This window comes from Vipera berus (genome assembly GCF_964194415.1).
Source record: "Vipera berus genome assembly, contig: HAP1_SCAFFOLD_125, whole genome shotgun sequence".
Lineage (NCBI taxonomy): Eukaryota > Metazoa > Chordata > Lepidosauria > Squamata > Viperidae > Vipera > Vipera berus.
The window spans coordinates 63,157-79,512 of record NW_027673586.1 but is presented as its reverse complement, the minus strand read 5'-3'; the positions used below and the strand labels follow the sequence as shown (position 1 = coordinate 79,512).

General features: G+C 46.7%; 1 protein-coding gene across 1 annotated transcript in view; it reads left to right on the top strand.

Moving 5' to 3' along the window:
- Positions 1-8,841: 8,841 nt before the first annotated feature.
- The window catches only part of LOC308679300 (cell adhesion molecule 3-like), a gene marked incomplete at its 3' end in the record, with an annotated part of 70,246 nt that continues 62,731 nt past the window's right edge, over positions 8,842-16,356 (top strand). The window contains exon 1 of the mRNA XM_081346908.1: positions 8,842-8,940. Within this exon, the coding sequence (XP_081203034.1) occupies positions 8,871-8,940 (70 nt within the window). The remainder of the gene's footprint in view (positions 8,941-16,356) is intronic.

Here is a 16,356-nt window from a genome sequence, read left to right as displayed (position 1 = left end):
CAGGAGTCCCCAACCTTGGCAACTTTTAAGACCTGTGGACTTCAACTCCCAGAATTCCCCAGCCAGCCATGCTGGCTGGGGAATTCTGGGAGTTGAAGTCCACAGGTCTTAAAGTTGCCAAGGTTGGGGACCCCTGCTTTACGAGGTTTCACTTCTGATCCAATGAAGGCTTCTAAGAAACACCTCTAATTTCTCCACTGTCTCATTGTTTACCGACAGGATGAGCAGACAGACAAATCTTAAGACAAAGCTTGCCAAATGCAATATTTATTTATTTTTCTTAATAAGGGTTTGCATCAAAACCAAGCTTTTAAAAAGGGACGCCACAAATTCAAATGAGCTGTCAGGTTGAATTGGATCCACCGTGTTAAAGAATTAAGAATGGGCTTAATTGGCTCACTCCGGCCAATTTCTCAGCTGACAGGTTGATCTTTTGTCGACTCAAAAGTAGGTCTCTGCTGATTTTAACCGGGTTCGTTTTCCAAGAGAACGTGGGAAAAGCACGACCAGCATGCACAGTAATCTGGCAGAACTAAATCTTCCTTATCAGCTTCAGGCAGTCCTCGAGTTATGACAATACATTTAGTCACCATTCAAAATTCAGACGCTTGGCCACTGGCTCATATTTATGACGGTTGGAGAGTCCCAGGGTCATGCGATCCCCTTTTGCGACCTTGTGACAAGCGATTCATTTAACGACCATGTTACTAATTGAACAATTGCAGTGATTTGCTTAACGGCTGTGGGAAGAAAGGTGGTGAAATGCGGCAAAACTCTCTTAACGAATGTCTCGCTTTTGCAACGGAAACTTTGGGCTCGATTGTGATCGTAAGATGGGGACTACCTGTAGTCCCCGTTTTACGACCGTGGTTGGGGTCCGAATTTCCATTGCTGAGCCAGAGCGTTGTTAATTGAGTTGATGTCCACAAGTCATAAAAGGGCCAAGTTTGAAGTCCCCTGCCCTAAACAAATGGTTGTTTTAAGTCAAGGACTTCCTGTAATGTACAATACATCTGGTATAATGTATGCATTTATACATGTTTGGATATTACAGCATATGTTAGGTAGGAACAAAATGGCGCCCGGCAACTCCAGTGTAATCTAAAACAGTTGGTTTGGTGCCCATCAAGCACCAGACGCATCCGGGTTCTTGTAAAAATAACTCTTACCTAAAAAAAAATATATCTTTAGGCAATAGCTCTTTAGCAAAGCAAGCTGTCTCTAGTATCCTAATTATTTGCAAGGAAGCTGTTTGAAAAGGGGTGGGGGGAAGGCATCCAGAGAGACAAACTTGCCTTCTAGAAAATGGGCTGTTTAGTAACAGGAGATGGCAACCGTAGTGGTTTGCAAATTCCTGGCAGACATTTTGTGAATTTGCTCACTGGATGCTCTTGAAATCTGAAATGTGACCCAGCCATCCCCCCAAAAATTACAACATGCAACTCTTTGGGCTATGCTTCTGGCTATCCCAGTTCATCCAACCCAGGAAGAAATAAAATATTCAGAATTTCTAGAGAGGTAAATTTTGTCTACTGGAGAGTGGAAACTGACTTGATGGCCCCTGATCAATCAAATAACCATCTTTTGACAGGGAAAACTTTCTGCTCTCTTGATTTCTTTCTTTTGTACTTAATACAGTGAGTACTAGAGGTTCACATGCAGAATATTAGAAGTGAAAGGTATCAATAAATTGATTTATATTGGCTGGTGCTTCCACAGCTTCATTGCTGTTTGGGACTAGGAAAGGGGGGAAAAAACCCTTTAAAGTCATCCCTTGGCTAGAAAATTACTTATCAAATCATCCAATCAAATTCCTTAATCAAGGAATGGAAGGACGGAATTGATCAAGGTGAAATTGACCAAGGGTCTGATTTTAAAGGCTGAATAATGTTTGGGAGTTTTGTTTTTGCTTATCTTTTAAAACAAACCAACAGACAAAAATAACTGGATCAAATCTACTTTAGAAGTCATGTTATGATCTTTGTGTTAAGGTCCGTCATCCTGACCAACAAAACCGCAAGACGTGGGCACCATTGTTTAACAATACCCAGCGGAGTTGGGAAGTTTCCTGGAGTCAGTGGTGGGAATTGCCAAAGGAAAGAAAGAAAGAAAGAAAGAAAGAAAGAAAGAAAGAAAGAAAGAAAGAAAGAAAGAAAGAAAGAAAGAAAGAAAGAAAGAAAGAAAGAAAGAGAAAGAAAGGGCTTTTTGGTTCTGCACACCCTCCTCCAACACAAGGCTGTCCTTTGAGGTCAAAAAAGTCAAGATGGTAGCTGGCACCATGTCTTTTTTTTTAAACAAGTTTTGGATATTTGGACAGCTAGGAGCAGGGAGAAGGTTGAAGAAAGGCAAGCATTTCCAAAAGAAAAATTCGTTTATTTTGCATTTTTCTTCCAGGAGTCCCAGCTGATTTCTCCCAGTCTCTCTCTACAATAAACCTGGATCTAGCCCAAGCTCTCTTTTGCAGGTGAGTGGATTCCACCCTAACCCTCCCCAATCCTTGTTGAGCACTCTAACCACGATGGCAGCTCTGCTCTTAATGGGACGTGGGCCCCAACTTCGCACGGCTGGATGGGACTTCATGCCCAGAGGCAGCTTACCTCCGAAGGTCCCTTGATTTTAGAAAAGAAACAGGACAAAGATGTCACCTTTACACCCTGCTTTCTGGAGCATCTGTCCGGCCATCTGCCTGGACTTGGAGGCCCTTTGCGTAGCTCATTAATCCTCCATAAAAGAGCATGGAACTTCCCCACGCACCTTGATCTAGAGCAACGGTGCATAAAATACTATCCTCCTCCTCCTCCTCCTCCTAAAAAAAATGAATTACGCTTTCTTAGGTACACAAGGATGTAAAGGTTTTCAAAGTGCAACCCGAAAAGCAAATGCAACAGTCACTTCCCTGCAAAGACCTGTGTTCCCTTGTTTGGCCACAGGCCCTTGAGCTTTTAATGTCTCTCCCATCCCTATCTATGCGCTTCTCACCATGGACCGGTATACGCATTTGCCTTTCTGTCACCTGGGGTTAGCCTGGAGGAGAGCATCTCTACGTCTTTGGCAGGCAGCTATGCACCAGTGTATTGCACATATGCGCGCAGTGGGGAAACCTGCTGTGTATTATTGTTCCGGGGTTGGATTTTTTTGCCCGCCACTCCTTCCAAAGATGCCAACGCTTTAAGGTGGAATTCCGAAGTTTACTGCAATAAACTCGTCCTGGGTGACTAATGAATAGAGAATGCCATTCTTCCTTTCCTTTCTTCCCTGCTGTTCGCAAGACTGGCAGCCTGAATTTAAAATAGGCATAACGGACTCCCAGGAGGAGGAAAAATCCCTCGTTCCCCGTGGCCTTTCAGGAAAGCAAAAACAACACTCAGAAAGCGCTGGTGGGAAAGAGAGAGAAATTAAAAAATAAATAAAATAAAGTTAGGTGAGGAAACCATCCCCCTTGCAGTCGGAAGATGGAGACAGGTATCTCAGGGTTAGAACTGAAGCTGCTTTTCTATAAATCTGGCTTTCCAAAATGATGCAACATTTCAAAGCAGAGAGGGGGCTCTAGAGATGGCCAAATGACAACTTCCAGCAGCTCCAACAGCATGGCTGCTGGAGAGGGATGCTGGGAATTGTAGTTCAACAACTTTGAGAGGGTATCTCTCTGGGGGGAAGCTTGTTCAGACCGGGAGGTCGGGAATTTTGCAGCCGGGATGGCTTTAGAGTAGGGGTCTCCAACCTTGCCAACCTTAAAGTTTGTGGACTTCCACTCCCAGAATTCCTCAGCCAGGCATGCTGACTGGGGGATTCTGGGGGTTGAAGTCCACCCATCTTAAAGCATGATGGCTGGGGGATTCTGGGAGTGGAAGTCCACAAGTCTTAAGGTTGCCAAAGTTGGAGACCCCTGCTTTACAGCATGTTTTGCAAACTTAGCAACTTGCTGGCTGAGGAATTCTGGGAGTTGAAGTCCACAAGTTTAAAAAAAACATCGTTTAGGAGAGATGGGAAAGTATACAAAAAAAAAAAGATTAGCAGTTGCACCCTTTGCCATAAAGCAGGTTAAAGAAATAGAGGGAGATGGGAGGAAAGAAATGTGAAGGAACTTCTCAAGGACACCGAGAATAAAGCAGAAAAACAGAAGCCTCTTTTTTCAGGGAAGAAATGGCAAGTTCGATTTCGGGACTGCAATTATTGGGAGAGATGGTGGTATTGAACAAGCCGGGTTGGTCTTCTCTCCTTGTGTAACAAAGGGATCCAACTAATCCACAAGGAAAGCTGATCAATGGCTGTTAGCAGTCCTGCTAATTGCAAAGCCAGCTATTGGCAAAAGAAATGGAAAGAGGGTGAGGCTGGTAGATGGGCAACTGGATTTCCAGTCATCGTTCCCCATTGATCCTAAGATCAAGACTGGAATGAACATCCCTTTCCCTTCCTTCCTTCCTTCCTTCCTTCCTTCCTTCCTTCCTTCCTTCCTTCCTTCCTTCCTTCCTTCCTTCCTTCCTTCCCATTTCCCTTCTTCCTGCCTTTCTTCTTTTCCTTCTAATTTTTTTCCTTCCTTGCTCCCCTCCCTCTCTCCCCCCCCAGTCCATCCCCAAATTTCTCTATAAGGTACCAAAAATTATCAGAGGGAATCTGGGCAGCAAATGTTTCAGCTAGCAAATTTTGTTAAAGGCAGCTTCAGCTGACAAACTCGTATGTCTTTTCCCAAACACTGTATGTCGGAAAAGGTGTTTCCAAACTCCTCTTAATTTGGGGCTACAGTACCCCTGACAAATGCAGCTCTCTTTCTACAATCTATACCGTACACGCATCTTGATGGCAGTTAAATTTTGATTGCCATCTCTCCCTCCCCAACTCCCGCCCCTGGCTCCTCGTTGTTATAATCTATTTTATTAAAAATAAGTGTCCAAATGTTTGCTTGCTTGAGAAGCCAAAAAGGAGGGGGGGGGCACTCAGGAGAGGGGGGGGGGAATTGACTCCAGAGCAAGAATGCATTTTTTTTAAAAAAAGCACATTCACCTAATCCATTTCATTTTTACTTCTTTTTTCCCCGTCCATCTGGCCAGAAGCCCATATTAAATCAGTGCTTCTCAATTTTGGCAGCTTTAATAAGAGTAGACCTCATTTCCCAGAATTCCCCAGCCAGAATTGTAAAACAACAACAACAAAAAAACATCTAATTGAATTAGGTGATGGATGAGATAATTAGATTAGCTCTTTTTTTAAAAAAAAACCCAGCAACAACAAATTGGAGCTTCCGAGTCTGCCCATTTTCACAAGTAGAAATCATACTAGGCTTGTTTCACAGTTGCATCCTAGTATTTCATCCCCACCCCTCTCTTCTACACCACACAGGGATAACTTTAGCTGCACTGGATGTTGACAGACTGTCGCTTTAATTCTAAACTATCTTGGGGTGGGGATGTTCATCCCCTTCCAGATCTTTGTCGTGGTCTATAAAGGTAGTTAATAACATCTGAAACCTGTTTCGACTCTGGTGCCCCCTGCAGGCAGTCTGAGACTTAGCATAAAGGCTTAGCAAGGGTGGGGTTCATTCCCGGATTCTCTCATCCCTTGAATTCCAATGAGTTGTAGGGGGTGTGTGTGTTGTTGTTGTTGCTTTGTTGTCATTGTGAATTTTCGTCTGGAAAATTAGTGCAAACGCGTTCGAGGGGGCTTGTTGGGAGAAACAGCCCTGATATCACTCACTTCTAATAAGCTGGCAAAGGGATGTGGTTAAGGAAAAGGCTGGGACAAGCCAGCATCAAGCCTTGATCGGGGAGCACCCTCATTTGTGTCACACCTCTCCGTCTTACAATCTAGCTTTGTCCTCCCCCCCCATGTTAGGGGAGATTCCCATTAAGTTAGCCTTGAACCCTTTGAGCAGGGCTCTTCAAACTCAAGCCCTTTTATGACTCGTGGACTTCAACTCCCAGAATTCCTCAGCCAGGCACGCTGGCTGAGGAATTCTGGGAGTTGAAGTCCAGGAGTCATAAAAGGGCCACGTTTTGAAGACCCCCTGGTTTAGTGAGTGTCTGAAGTTATGACAGATTCTCCCCCCCCCCATAAAAAAAGAACTTACAACCCAGATTCAAAGTTCCAGTGTCGGGGACTGCCCCATGGATATGTGGCTGCATTTTTTGGCACTCGGCAATGGGCCCACACTTTTGACCCTTTTGCAGCATTGGCTTTGGGTTCACCCCATAGCAAACAATGGGTTTGCTTAACGACCACCGCAAAAGAGATTGTAAAATTGGGATGTAGTCACTTGGGGATCCACTTTATGACCATCACAACCCACGACCAAACTTGTGGGCTCCATGAAAGCTGTTAAGCTGAGGATTCTCTGTACTTCTTTATAAAACACCTATAGTACGTGGCTAGATTCCAACTGGTCCCCTGCAGCTTAGACAGAGGAATCAACAATTGACAGGTGATCTGATGTCCCACTTGTCTTTTTTAAACAGGTGGGACCTTGATCCCATGGGCACGGCTGCCATCTTTTTTGACCCACCCACCTATGCCCTGGAGTCTGGATATACAGCCTAGAAGTTTTAAAAAACACAAAGCTGCGTCAACCAATCTTGAATCTATAGAATAGAATAGAATAGAATAGAATAGAATAGAATAGAATAGAATAGAATAGAATAGAATAGAATAGAATAGAATAGAATAGAATAGAATAGAATAGAATAGAATAGAATAGAAATAAGAACAGAATAGAATAGAGAATAGAATAGAAATAAGAATAGAATAGAATAGAATAGAATAGAATAGAATAGAATAGAATAGAACAGAAATAAAAATAGAATAGAAATAAGAACAGAATAGAATAGAGAATAGAATAGAAATAAGAATAGAATAGAATAGAATAGAATAGAATAGAATAGAATAGAATAGAATAGAATAGAATAGAAATAAAAATAGAATAGAAATAAGAACAGAATAGAATAGAGAATAGAATAGAAATAAGAATAGAATAGAATAGAATAGAATAGACAGATTGTAGAATAGAATAGAATAGAATAGAGAATAGAATAGAATAGAATAGAGAAGAGAGAATAGAATAGAATAGAAGAGAGAATAGAATAGAATAGAATAGAATAGAATAGAATAGAGAAGAGAGAATAGAATAGAATAGAATAGAATAGAATAGAGAAGAGAGAATAGAATAGAATAGAATAGAATAGAATAGAATAGAGAATAGAATAGAATAGAATAGAATAGAATAGAATAGAATAGAATAGAATAGAATAGAATAGAATAGAATAGAATAGAATAGAATAGAATAGAATAGAATAGAAATTATGGAATGGAGTGGAGTGGAGTGGAGTGGAGTGGAGTGGAGTGGAGTGGAGTGGAGTGGAATAGAATAGAATAGAATAGAATAGAATAGAATAGAATAGAATAGAATAGAATAGAATAGAATAGAATAGAATAGAATAGAATAGAATAGAATAGAATAGAATAGAAATTATGGAGTGGAGTGGAGTGGAGTGGAGTGGAGTGGAGTGGAGTGGAGTGGAGTGGAGTGGAATAGAATAGAATAGAATAGAATAGAATAGAATAGAATAGAATAGAATAGAATAGAATAGAATAGAATAGAATAGAATAGAGCTGGAAGGGACCTTGGAGGTCTTCTAGTCCAGCCCCCTGCTCAAGCAGGAGAACCTATACCGTCTCAGGCAGGTGAATGTCCAGTCTCCTCTTGAAAATCTCCAGTGATGGAGCGCCCACAGGTATCATCCCACCTGGATCAAGGTTCCCATTGGCCCAAGCCTCAATTCCACCATCCGGATGGATGGGTCATCTCAAACCAGGACCCTCTTACCCATCATCCCCCTCAAGACGCATGCATTAGAATGATTCCTCTCGGTGCCGTGTTTTGCAACCCGGGGGTGGGTGGGAGGCATCGCACCCCTCCCAGCGCCCACCCACCCCCCGCCTCCCGCCTCCCGTTGCTTTTCCCCCCCAACGTCCAGCAGCAACAATAACTCCAATCTTAATACTGGCTGTAGCTTCCCCCTCCCTGGGGGGGGGAGGTTAACGGAGCCATCTGGACTGCACCAAGTCTGCACTCAGCGAGGGAGGCGAGCTTCTCTTCTCTTCTCTTCTCTTCCCCCGCCACCTCGCTCCCCCTCCCAAACCTGGCTGAGCGTGGCTTGCCAAGCCGGGACACCCCACCTGGCCCGGGCATCGCCCACCTGCCGCCTCCGCCTCTCCCCTTCCGCCCCACCTGGCCTGGGAGGACCCTCCCCCATTTGCATAGAAGAGGGTGGGCTGATGCATAAACTCCCACCCACCCACCCTTTCTCTCTCTCTCTCTCTCTCTCTCTCTCTTTCTTTCTTCCCCCCCCCCCGTCGCCTCTCCCTTTCGGCGTTCCGACTGGCTCCGTCCTCCCCTCTCCGCCGCGGCCCAATGGTCTCTCCCGGGTGTTCTATTTAATCCCAGTCACTGCAGCATCCTCGGCTTTTCTGCTGGACCCCCCCCCCACCACCACCACTTCGGCGGCGTCCTCCTTCGGGTCCGGCCCGCTTCGTGCCACTGCGGTGCCGCTTTGGAGGCGGGGTCGGGGCCAAAGGTGGAGACCCCCCCCTTTGCTTTCTCTGCGACCCCCCCTTCTTTTTTTTTCTTCCCTCCCCCCCCAACGGCGGGGAGGGGGCAAGGACGAAGTTTGCCAGCCACCCGCCAGGGGGGAGGCATCGGATTCCCCCTCTCCTCCTCTTCCTCCTCCATCCTCCATCCTCCTCCTCCTCCTCCTCCCCGCTGCCCTCCTTTCCTTCCTTCCTCCTTTCCTTCCTTCCTCCTTTCCTTCTTTCCTTCTTTCCTCCTTTCCTTCTTTCCTCCTTTCCTTCCTTCCTTCCTCCTTTCTCCCCACCTGCCCACCATGCTGCCTCTGTGGCTCCTGGTCAGCTCGGGCTTGATCGCCGCCAGCCGTGGAAATCTCTCGCACGACCGTGAGTCCACGCCTCGGCTGGGAGATGGGTCGCGGGGAGGGAGGGAGGGAGGGAGGGAGGGAGGGGGTCGTCAGTGCGGTGGGAAGGGGAGATGGAGGCGAAGTGCCCTGCAAGGCGCCGGAGGGAGGGAGCGAGCGAGCTTGGCTGGCTGGCTGGCTGCTATTTTATTTATCCGTCGTTGCAAGGAAGCCTGGGGGGGGGCGGCGGAGGGGGGTGGGTTTCCAGCCGCTCCGAGGTGGGATGTTTTGCACGGGAGGGGAAGGGGCGAGCGAGCGGCAGGTATCCCACCGGAGTCCAAAGCCGGGAAAGCCAAGCCAAGCGAAAGACTTCCTTGCAAGGCACCCAAGTCTCCCTTCCCCCCCCCACCACCTCTTTCTCTCTCTCTGCTCTCTCGGGCAGGGGGAGGACCCCTCCCCACCAAGCCGCCCCCTCCCCAAGGGACCTTCTCTAAAAGATTGATCCGGGGGGGTCGCTTTAAGAAGAGCGGCAGCGCAAAAAAAGGGGGGTCTTCCCAAAGGGGCGTCCTGCATTTGAAATTAGGGAGCAGCCCTTGGAAAGGAAACGGCTGGCAGAGACGGGAGGAGAGAGGGGGGGGGGATTCGCTGCTGCTTGCTTGCGATGGAAGGAAGACTGGGGGGTGGGGGGTGGGGAGAAGAAAGCCCCCAGGATAGCAACTCGGCTGGTTGGTGTTGATGTGTCTGACTGGGGAGGAGGAGGAGGAGGAAGAGGAGGCGACTGCAGGAATCTTTGCTCTAATGTATGCAAACAGAGCCACCTTGGGAGGGAGCAGCCCTTAAGTGGGGGGGGGGCTGAGGGAGGAGGTGGAGGCAGGAGCTGGAGGCGGCTGCTATCCTTTGCAAGGAACACAACAGGCTGGCCGTCTGGCTGGGAGGGGGGGGGCGGCGGAGAGAAACTGGGCAACTGCTGCGGCAAGGCACCCCCGTCCGCCTGGCAAGGCTAGAAGGCAGCAGAGCGCGGGCACTGCCATTCCCTTCTCTTGCCAAGGCGAGAGAGGTTGGCGGATGCCAGAGCAGCAATTCTCTGAAACGGCTTTTGTTTGCACAAGTGGCAGGCGTTGTTGGATGCTTTCGTGCCCCCCCCCCGTCCCTCCCTCCCTCCCTCCCCGAGAAGGAGGCTGGGGCAATGCTGCTCTGCGATTTGGTGTGTTTTCCCCTGCCCAACCCCATTTAAAAAATAATAAATCTGGGTGCAGTGACGTTCGACCGGTTGGGTTCTTCAAGGTCTGTTGAGGTAGAAAGGTGTGTGTGTGGTGTTTTTTTGTGTGCTTTGTTTTTGTTTGTTTTTTGCAAGAATAAATAAAAACACATGCTTTTTGCAGTCTTGTCTGCCCCTCGAGTGGTCCTGAGCCTGGCCGTTCTCATCCTAGGTAGAGAGAAGTTAGCTTACTGCTTTCAAGCAACGTTCTCCTTCGCCCTGTTGGAAGCGGGGGAATGCCTGGTCTGCTTGCTGTTGTGTGGACTCGCCTTGTTGCGTAAGAACCGGAAGGAGAGAATTTATATATTTGCAAACGTTCAAAGCCAAACAAACGCAGCTACTGTCAGTCGTGAAGGCCGACTTTTACAGAACAGCCTCTCTCCTGGGGGGGATGTGGGGAAGACGGCTTTTGAGAGTCTCGTGATGAAACTCTTTGGGCGATGTCCAAAAGTTGGCTTCCTTTGAAGTGGCCATGGCTGGATCCTTTCTGCAACTCTGTTCTCTAAGTCTAAGCCAGGGGTCCAGTTGGGTTGGGCCTTCCCCTTATAAAAACCCGTCGGGGTTGAATTACTAACCCAACATGAGCTGAAGTTACTGGACATTTCTTAGCAGCGGAGAACTTTAGAAGGTTTCTCTTGTTAGATCTGTGTCAAAGCCCTAGTTCAGGGGTAGGCAGCCTTGGCTCTTTTATGACTGGTGGACTTCAACTCCCAGAATTCCTGAGCCGGCGCGGCTCAGCTTGGAAACCTCTCCCTTTTCCCTCAGCGTGGCTGGCTCAGGAATTCTGGGAGTTGAAGTCCACCAGTCCTAAAAGAGCCAAGGTTGCCTACCCCTGCCCTAGTTCATCTCACGTTCTTCTGCCAAGCCTTGGGAGATGTTTGCTCAAGCTTCCCGCTCTTATTCCCTAATCTTCGGCTTCAGAGGTGGGCTGCCTTTGAACCTGGAGTCTAGCAACCAAGAGCATCAGAACCCCACTGGGTTAGGTCAAAGTCCTTGAGCCAAGCGCCACGGTAGGTATCTTCTGTTTTCAAGCCATCTAAATTGGTGGCTCCTCTCCAGTAACATGCTAGCCGCTTCCTTGGCATGGCCAAGTGCCCTGGTTGGAAACTTGGACCCCGGTCCTCAGCTTTACTTCAGAGCAAAAAAGTTTGACATCCTACTTCCTAGGTGTGAGTACTCCAGCTGGCAAAGCCACCGCTGCCGCCGAGAACATAACACCATGACTGTGCAGTCTTGCCATTTCCTGTCTTCTGGAGAACTCACAGGAGTAAGAGTGACGAACTTCTTTGGAATTGGAAGCAGAGAAAGGAGGCCTTTGTTTTTCCCAGGAGACCTGGGGAAGAGATCGATCGGAAGAGAAGCTGGAAGGGACCTTGGAGGTCTTCTAGTCCAACCCTTAGCTCAAACAGGAGACCCTATACCATTTCAGACAAGTGGCTGTCCGGTTTTTTTCTTAAAAACCTCCAGTGATGAAGCACCTGGGATCCTCAGCAGACACTGGGACTCTCACCAGATCTTCTAATCCTAACACACACACACACACACACACACACACACCAACCTTACAAAATGGGTTTTCTTCTCAGTAATGGACTACTTGTACTCATAAAAAATCTCCGTCGCAAGGAACAAGGCTGAAAGGGCATTTTTCTGGGCTCAGCTTTAGACGCTCTTGGTTTGATGCTGCTGGATGATTATCAAGTCTTTGTTGACTTTCCCAACCATTGTTGCGTCTCTTTGTCAGACGTTTGCATTGACAGACTTTGGAAAAGACTGGGTTTCTATTGATCAAGTACAACAGCGTGCTAAACAGGCCGTAATCTTCGCTCTCGGGATTAATGTGTCTGGGCAGCATCTGAGGGAGCAAATTGGGGATTACGCATGTGTGTGTGTGAGACAGAAAGAAAAGTTCCTGGCAGAGAGAGGCTTGGTTTACACCACACACTTAACCAGGTCAGTGGAAAAGCTAGCTGATGCATTTGTGCAAATGTGTGGTTAGCTTTTAACCCTGATTTTGAAATTAGTGTGTTGGGCAGGCTCAACTTCTTCAATTAGTTTATGCTTCGATAGATGGCATGGCCGTGAAAGATGGATTAACTCAGGAACCAAGTTTGATATGCTGTCCTAACTAATGGATTACTCTAATTGCTCTGTAAGGTTCAAGAAAGGTTAAGGGAGAAATGAAGTACCTACTTGAATCGGGGTTAGAACTGTCCTGCGAACCCCTAATGGACCACTAGATGGCAGCAGAGGATATTATTTATTTTTTTGTATCTCTTTGCTGCTACCTGGGCTTCTTTCTAGTGTATTGCAGTCTGGAACAAGATGAGATTCATTTTCTAGTGAACTTAACCAGCACAGGAGATCTTGTGAATCATGGACTCTTTTGTGAGTCAGTCTTTCTCATGAAAATAACTTTTTGCTGAAGGAATGGAAAGTTTCAAATTTTCCCCACCCACATGGAATTTTATTTCGGTTTGATCACCTGGCATGCATTTTGCAAAAACTTTGATCTCAAACGTGCATGTTTTATGTGCTAGCTAGCGTGTATTTTCTGAATTAGCGTCAGTTGCCTCCTGACATTTGGGGAGGCTTTGAATCTGATGATATTCTGAATCAAAGCTGTACAAAACTTTTCCATTTGGAAAATGGAACATTCAAGAAGAATCTAGAACCTTCCATTAGCACCGCATCAGCCCACGCATGCTGGGGCTGATCTGGTGGGTTTTTCAGACGTTTGTCCTGCATACTGGAAGTCAATACAGGTAGTCCTCGATTCATTCATTTAATGACCAAAGTTAGAACGGCATTGAAAAAAGTACCTTATGGCCGTTTTTCATATGACCATTGCAGCATCCCCAGGGTCACGTGACGCTTGGCAACTGACTCATATTTATGAGTCTCCCAGGGTCATGTGATCCCCTTTTGCGACCTTCTAACATCGAAGTCAATGGGGGAAGCCGGATTCCTTAACCAGGTGACTAACTTATCAACTGTGCTGTTTCACTTAACAGCTGTGGCATGAAAGGTCGTAAAAATGGGGCAAGGCTCCACTTAAGAACTGTCTTGCTTAGCAATGGAAATTTTGGGCTCTGTGGCGGTTGCACAGTTGAGGACTGCCTGTACCAACAGACCTCCCGAGAATGCATTGCTGAGGTTGAGAACCACCTGGATTTTTCCAGAATGTTCTCTTCCTGCTTGAGCAGGGGGCTGGACTAGAAGACCTCCACGGTCCCTTCCTGCTTCTATTCTGTTCTATTCTATTCTATTCTATTCTATTCTATTCTATTCTATTCTATTCTATTCTATTCTATTCTATTAATAGTAAAGTTGGAAAGGACCTTGGAGGTCATCTAGTCCAACCCCCCTGCTCAGGCAGGAAACCCTATACCATTTCAGACAAATGGCTGTCCAGTCTCTTCTTAAAAACCTCCAGTGTTGGAGTATTCACCACCTCTGGAGGCAGGTTGTTCCACTGGTTAATTGTTCTAACTGTCAGGAACTTTCTCCTTATTCTATTCTGTTCATTTTACTCTGTATTCTTCTTCTTCTTCTTCTTCTTCTTCTTCTTCTTCTTCTTCTTCTTCTTCTTCTTCTTCTTCTTCTTCTTCTTCTTCTTCTTCTTCTTCTTCTTCTCCTCCTCCCCCTCCTCCTCCTCCTCCTCCTCCTCCTCCTCTTTCTTCTTTCTTCTTTCTTCTTTCTTCTTTCTTCTATTCCATTCCATTCCTCCCGACATAGATGGTTTTGCATGTATCCAGTCTGGACCACATGCTGCTATAAGGACTGTGGATATGCTTAGCTTGTCTCAGACGTTTTCACCTCCCAGAATTCCCAGCCACTGAGGCCTCGGATGCTTGTTTGGAGAATCCTGGTTGAAGTTAATGAAATTCATAGGTTGGCTTCTCCTGCATCACCTATTCCAGCATGACCATTCTCATTGGCCAGAGGTCTGGAGAGAGTCCTCCAGAAATTGCTTGGTTGAATTACCTGCCTGTGCTTGAAATGCCATTAATTTAAATATTAATAAGGGAGTGCGTATGTATAATTTAGGCACCCACCGTGCCCTTTCTTGTTCCTTCTGTACAGCTGCCTCTTAGGCTTGCAGGAAGAGGAGACATTCGACAGACTTAGTGTTCTCTGGCATGGGGCCACCAGAGTTGAACAGAGGCTGCTAGAAAAAGGACAGAGGGATGAAAATCAGGACATTCACACGTATCCTTGGACCACCTCCTTGATAAGTGCAAGAATGGAGATTTTTCACATTCGAAAAGCAAATTTCTTTCAACAACCAATAGGAGGGGTGAAAAAATCTCTGACTCTCCAATCAGAATAGAGTTGGAAGGGACCCTAGAGGTCATCTAGCCCAACCCCCCTGCTCAAGTAGGAGACCCTATACCATTCCAGACAGATGCCTGTCCAGTCTCTTCTTAAAAACCTCCAGTGATGGAGCTCCCACAATTTCTGGAGGCAGGTGGTTCCACTGGTTAATTGTTCTCACCGTTAGGAAATTCCTCCTTAGTTCCAGGTTGCTTCTCTCCTTGATGAGTTTCCACCCATTATTTCTTGTCTTGCCTTCTGGTGCTCCAATGAAGGTCTTAAACCTGTTTTTCAAGCAATGTTAGACAGACAGATGGACATTGACCCGGCAAAGTCACCCCACACTTGCTTTTGGCACATGGCAGAATGTTCCAGGCATTCCTTCAACATACTTCTTTCGATACAGGCTCATGCAAATGCAATGAGTTCCTGAAGCTGAACCGAGGCGGGAGGATTTTGCATCTTTAAGCGCACAGCTTCAGTCAATTTTTGAGCGCTGGTTTGCTCTGAACCAGAATTACAGAAAAGGGGGTGGAAATATTCCCCAAGTCCCTTTGCTAATTCTCTCTCCGTTCGATGCAGAATCCGCTTGGCAAAGAATGGCGGCGAGTGTCTCGTTTTCAAGAGGCCACCTGGGGACGTGAGAAGTTCTAGACTGGATCCATAGCTTGGGCGACAGGGTGATGTCAGAAAGACAGTGAGGAAGAAGGGCAGCGCATTCGGGTTCAAAACTGCCCTTGCATGCCATTGTGGTGAAATGTGTAGTTGGAGAAGGTGGGGGGAGAGAAGAATGCCAGCAGTGGCACCATTGTTTCCTAGGAAAAGAGGGCAGCAGATTCCAGAGTGGGGCCCATAGCAAGAGACTGCACAATCCTAAACTGGATGGGGGAGTAGGAAGGGATTCCCCTTGGAATCTCCTAAAGATATATTTATTATCTTAGAACAGCCTTTCCCAACATGGGCAGCTAGAACATGGGTGGACTTCAACTCCCAGAACTCCCAAGCCAGCCATACCCAAAGTCACCCATCTGGCTTTCTGGCCTAAGGCAGGACTGGAACTCAGGATCCCCTGGTGATCAGCCCAAAGTCACCCATCTGGCTTTCATGCCTAAGGCGGGTCTAGAACTCAACCTCTCCTGGTGATTGGCCTAAAGTCACCCGTGCTGGCTGGGGAATTCTGGGAGCTGAAGTCCACCCGTCTTCAAGCTGCCAAGGTTCAAAAACACTGTGTTACAAGCTTATAGCTTTAGCCTGGCAAGATTCAGTCTATTGTCTATAAGCGAATAAAGAACTGGACACGAGTGGATCTCACTGTGTCATCTTTGGGCTTAGACCTGACCACCTAGGCACGGAGTTTGGATGGTTCTCTCGAAAAATAACTTACATGACGCTACACTGGTTTCGTGCTTAAGGAACTATACTTACGATATAATGCTCCCCCTTACATTCGCTTGAGTCATCCCTGGCAACAGTTAGATGGATGTGCTTGGATTAAGTAGGCAGGTGGTGCTTTAGAAGATCCGTTTAATGCTGGCCGGCGTATTATTGGCCTTCCGATCTTTGCTTATTTGCCTCCCAACCCCTATCGCTCCAGTTGCCTCGTGTTCGTTCTCCCTCTCTCTCTCTCTGGATCCATCTGTCTTATCCATTAAGCCAGTACAGCAAGTGCCTCAATTAAGTCAGGTTTCCAAAGTTGCAGCAGAAGGCTGTGATGAGGTCACAGAACACGGAAGAGTCAAATTGTTCCTTCTTCTGAGCTGGGACCAACAGGGTCACCTTCCTGAGACATCTCGATTCTATTCTGGTGTCTCACTTCTTCTAGTTTCTAGACCTACTAGAGAGAGATTCTCGGTGACCCTGTGTTCTATCCTTGAATATTGCATG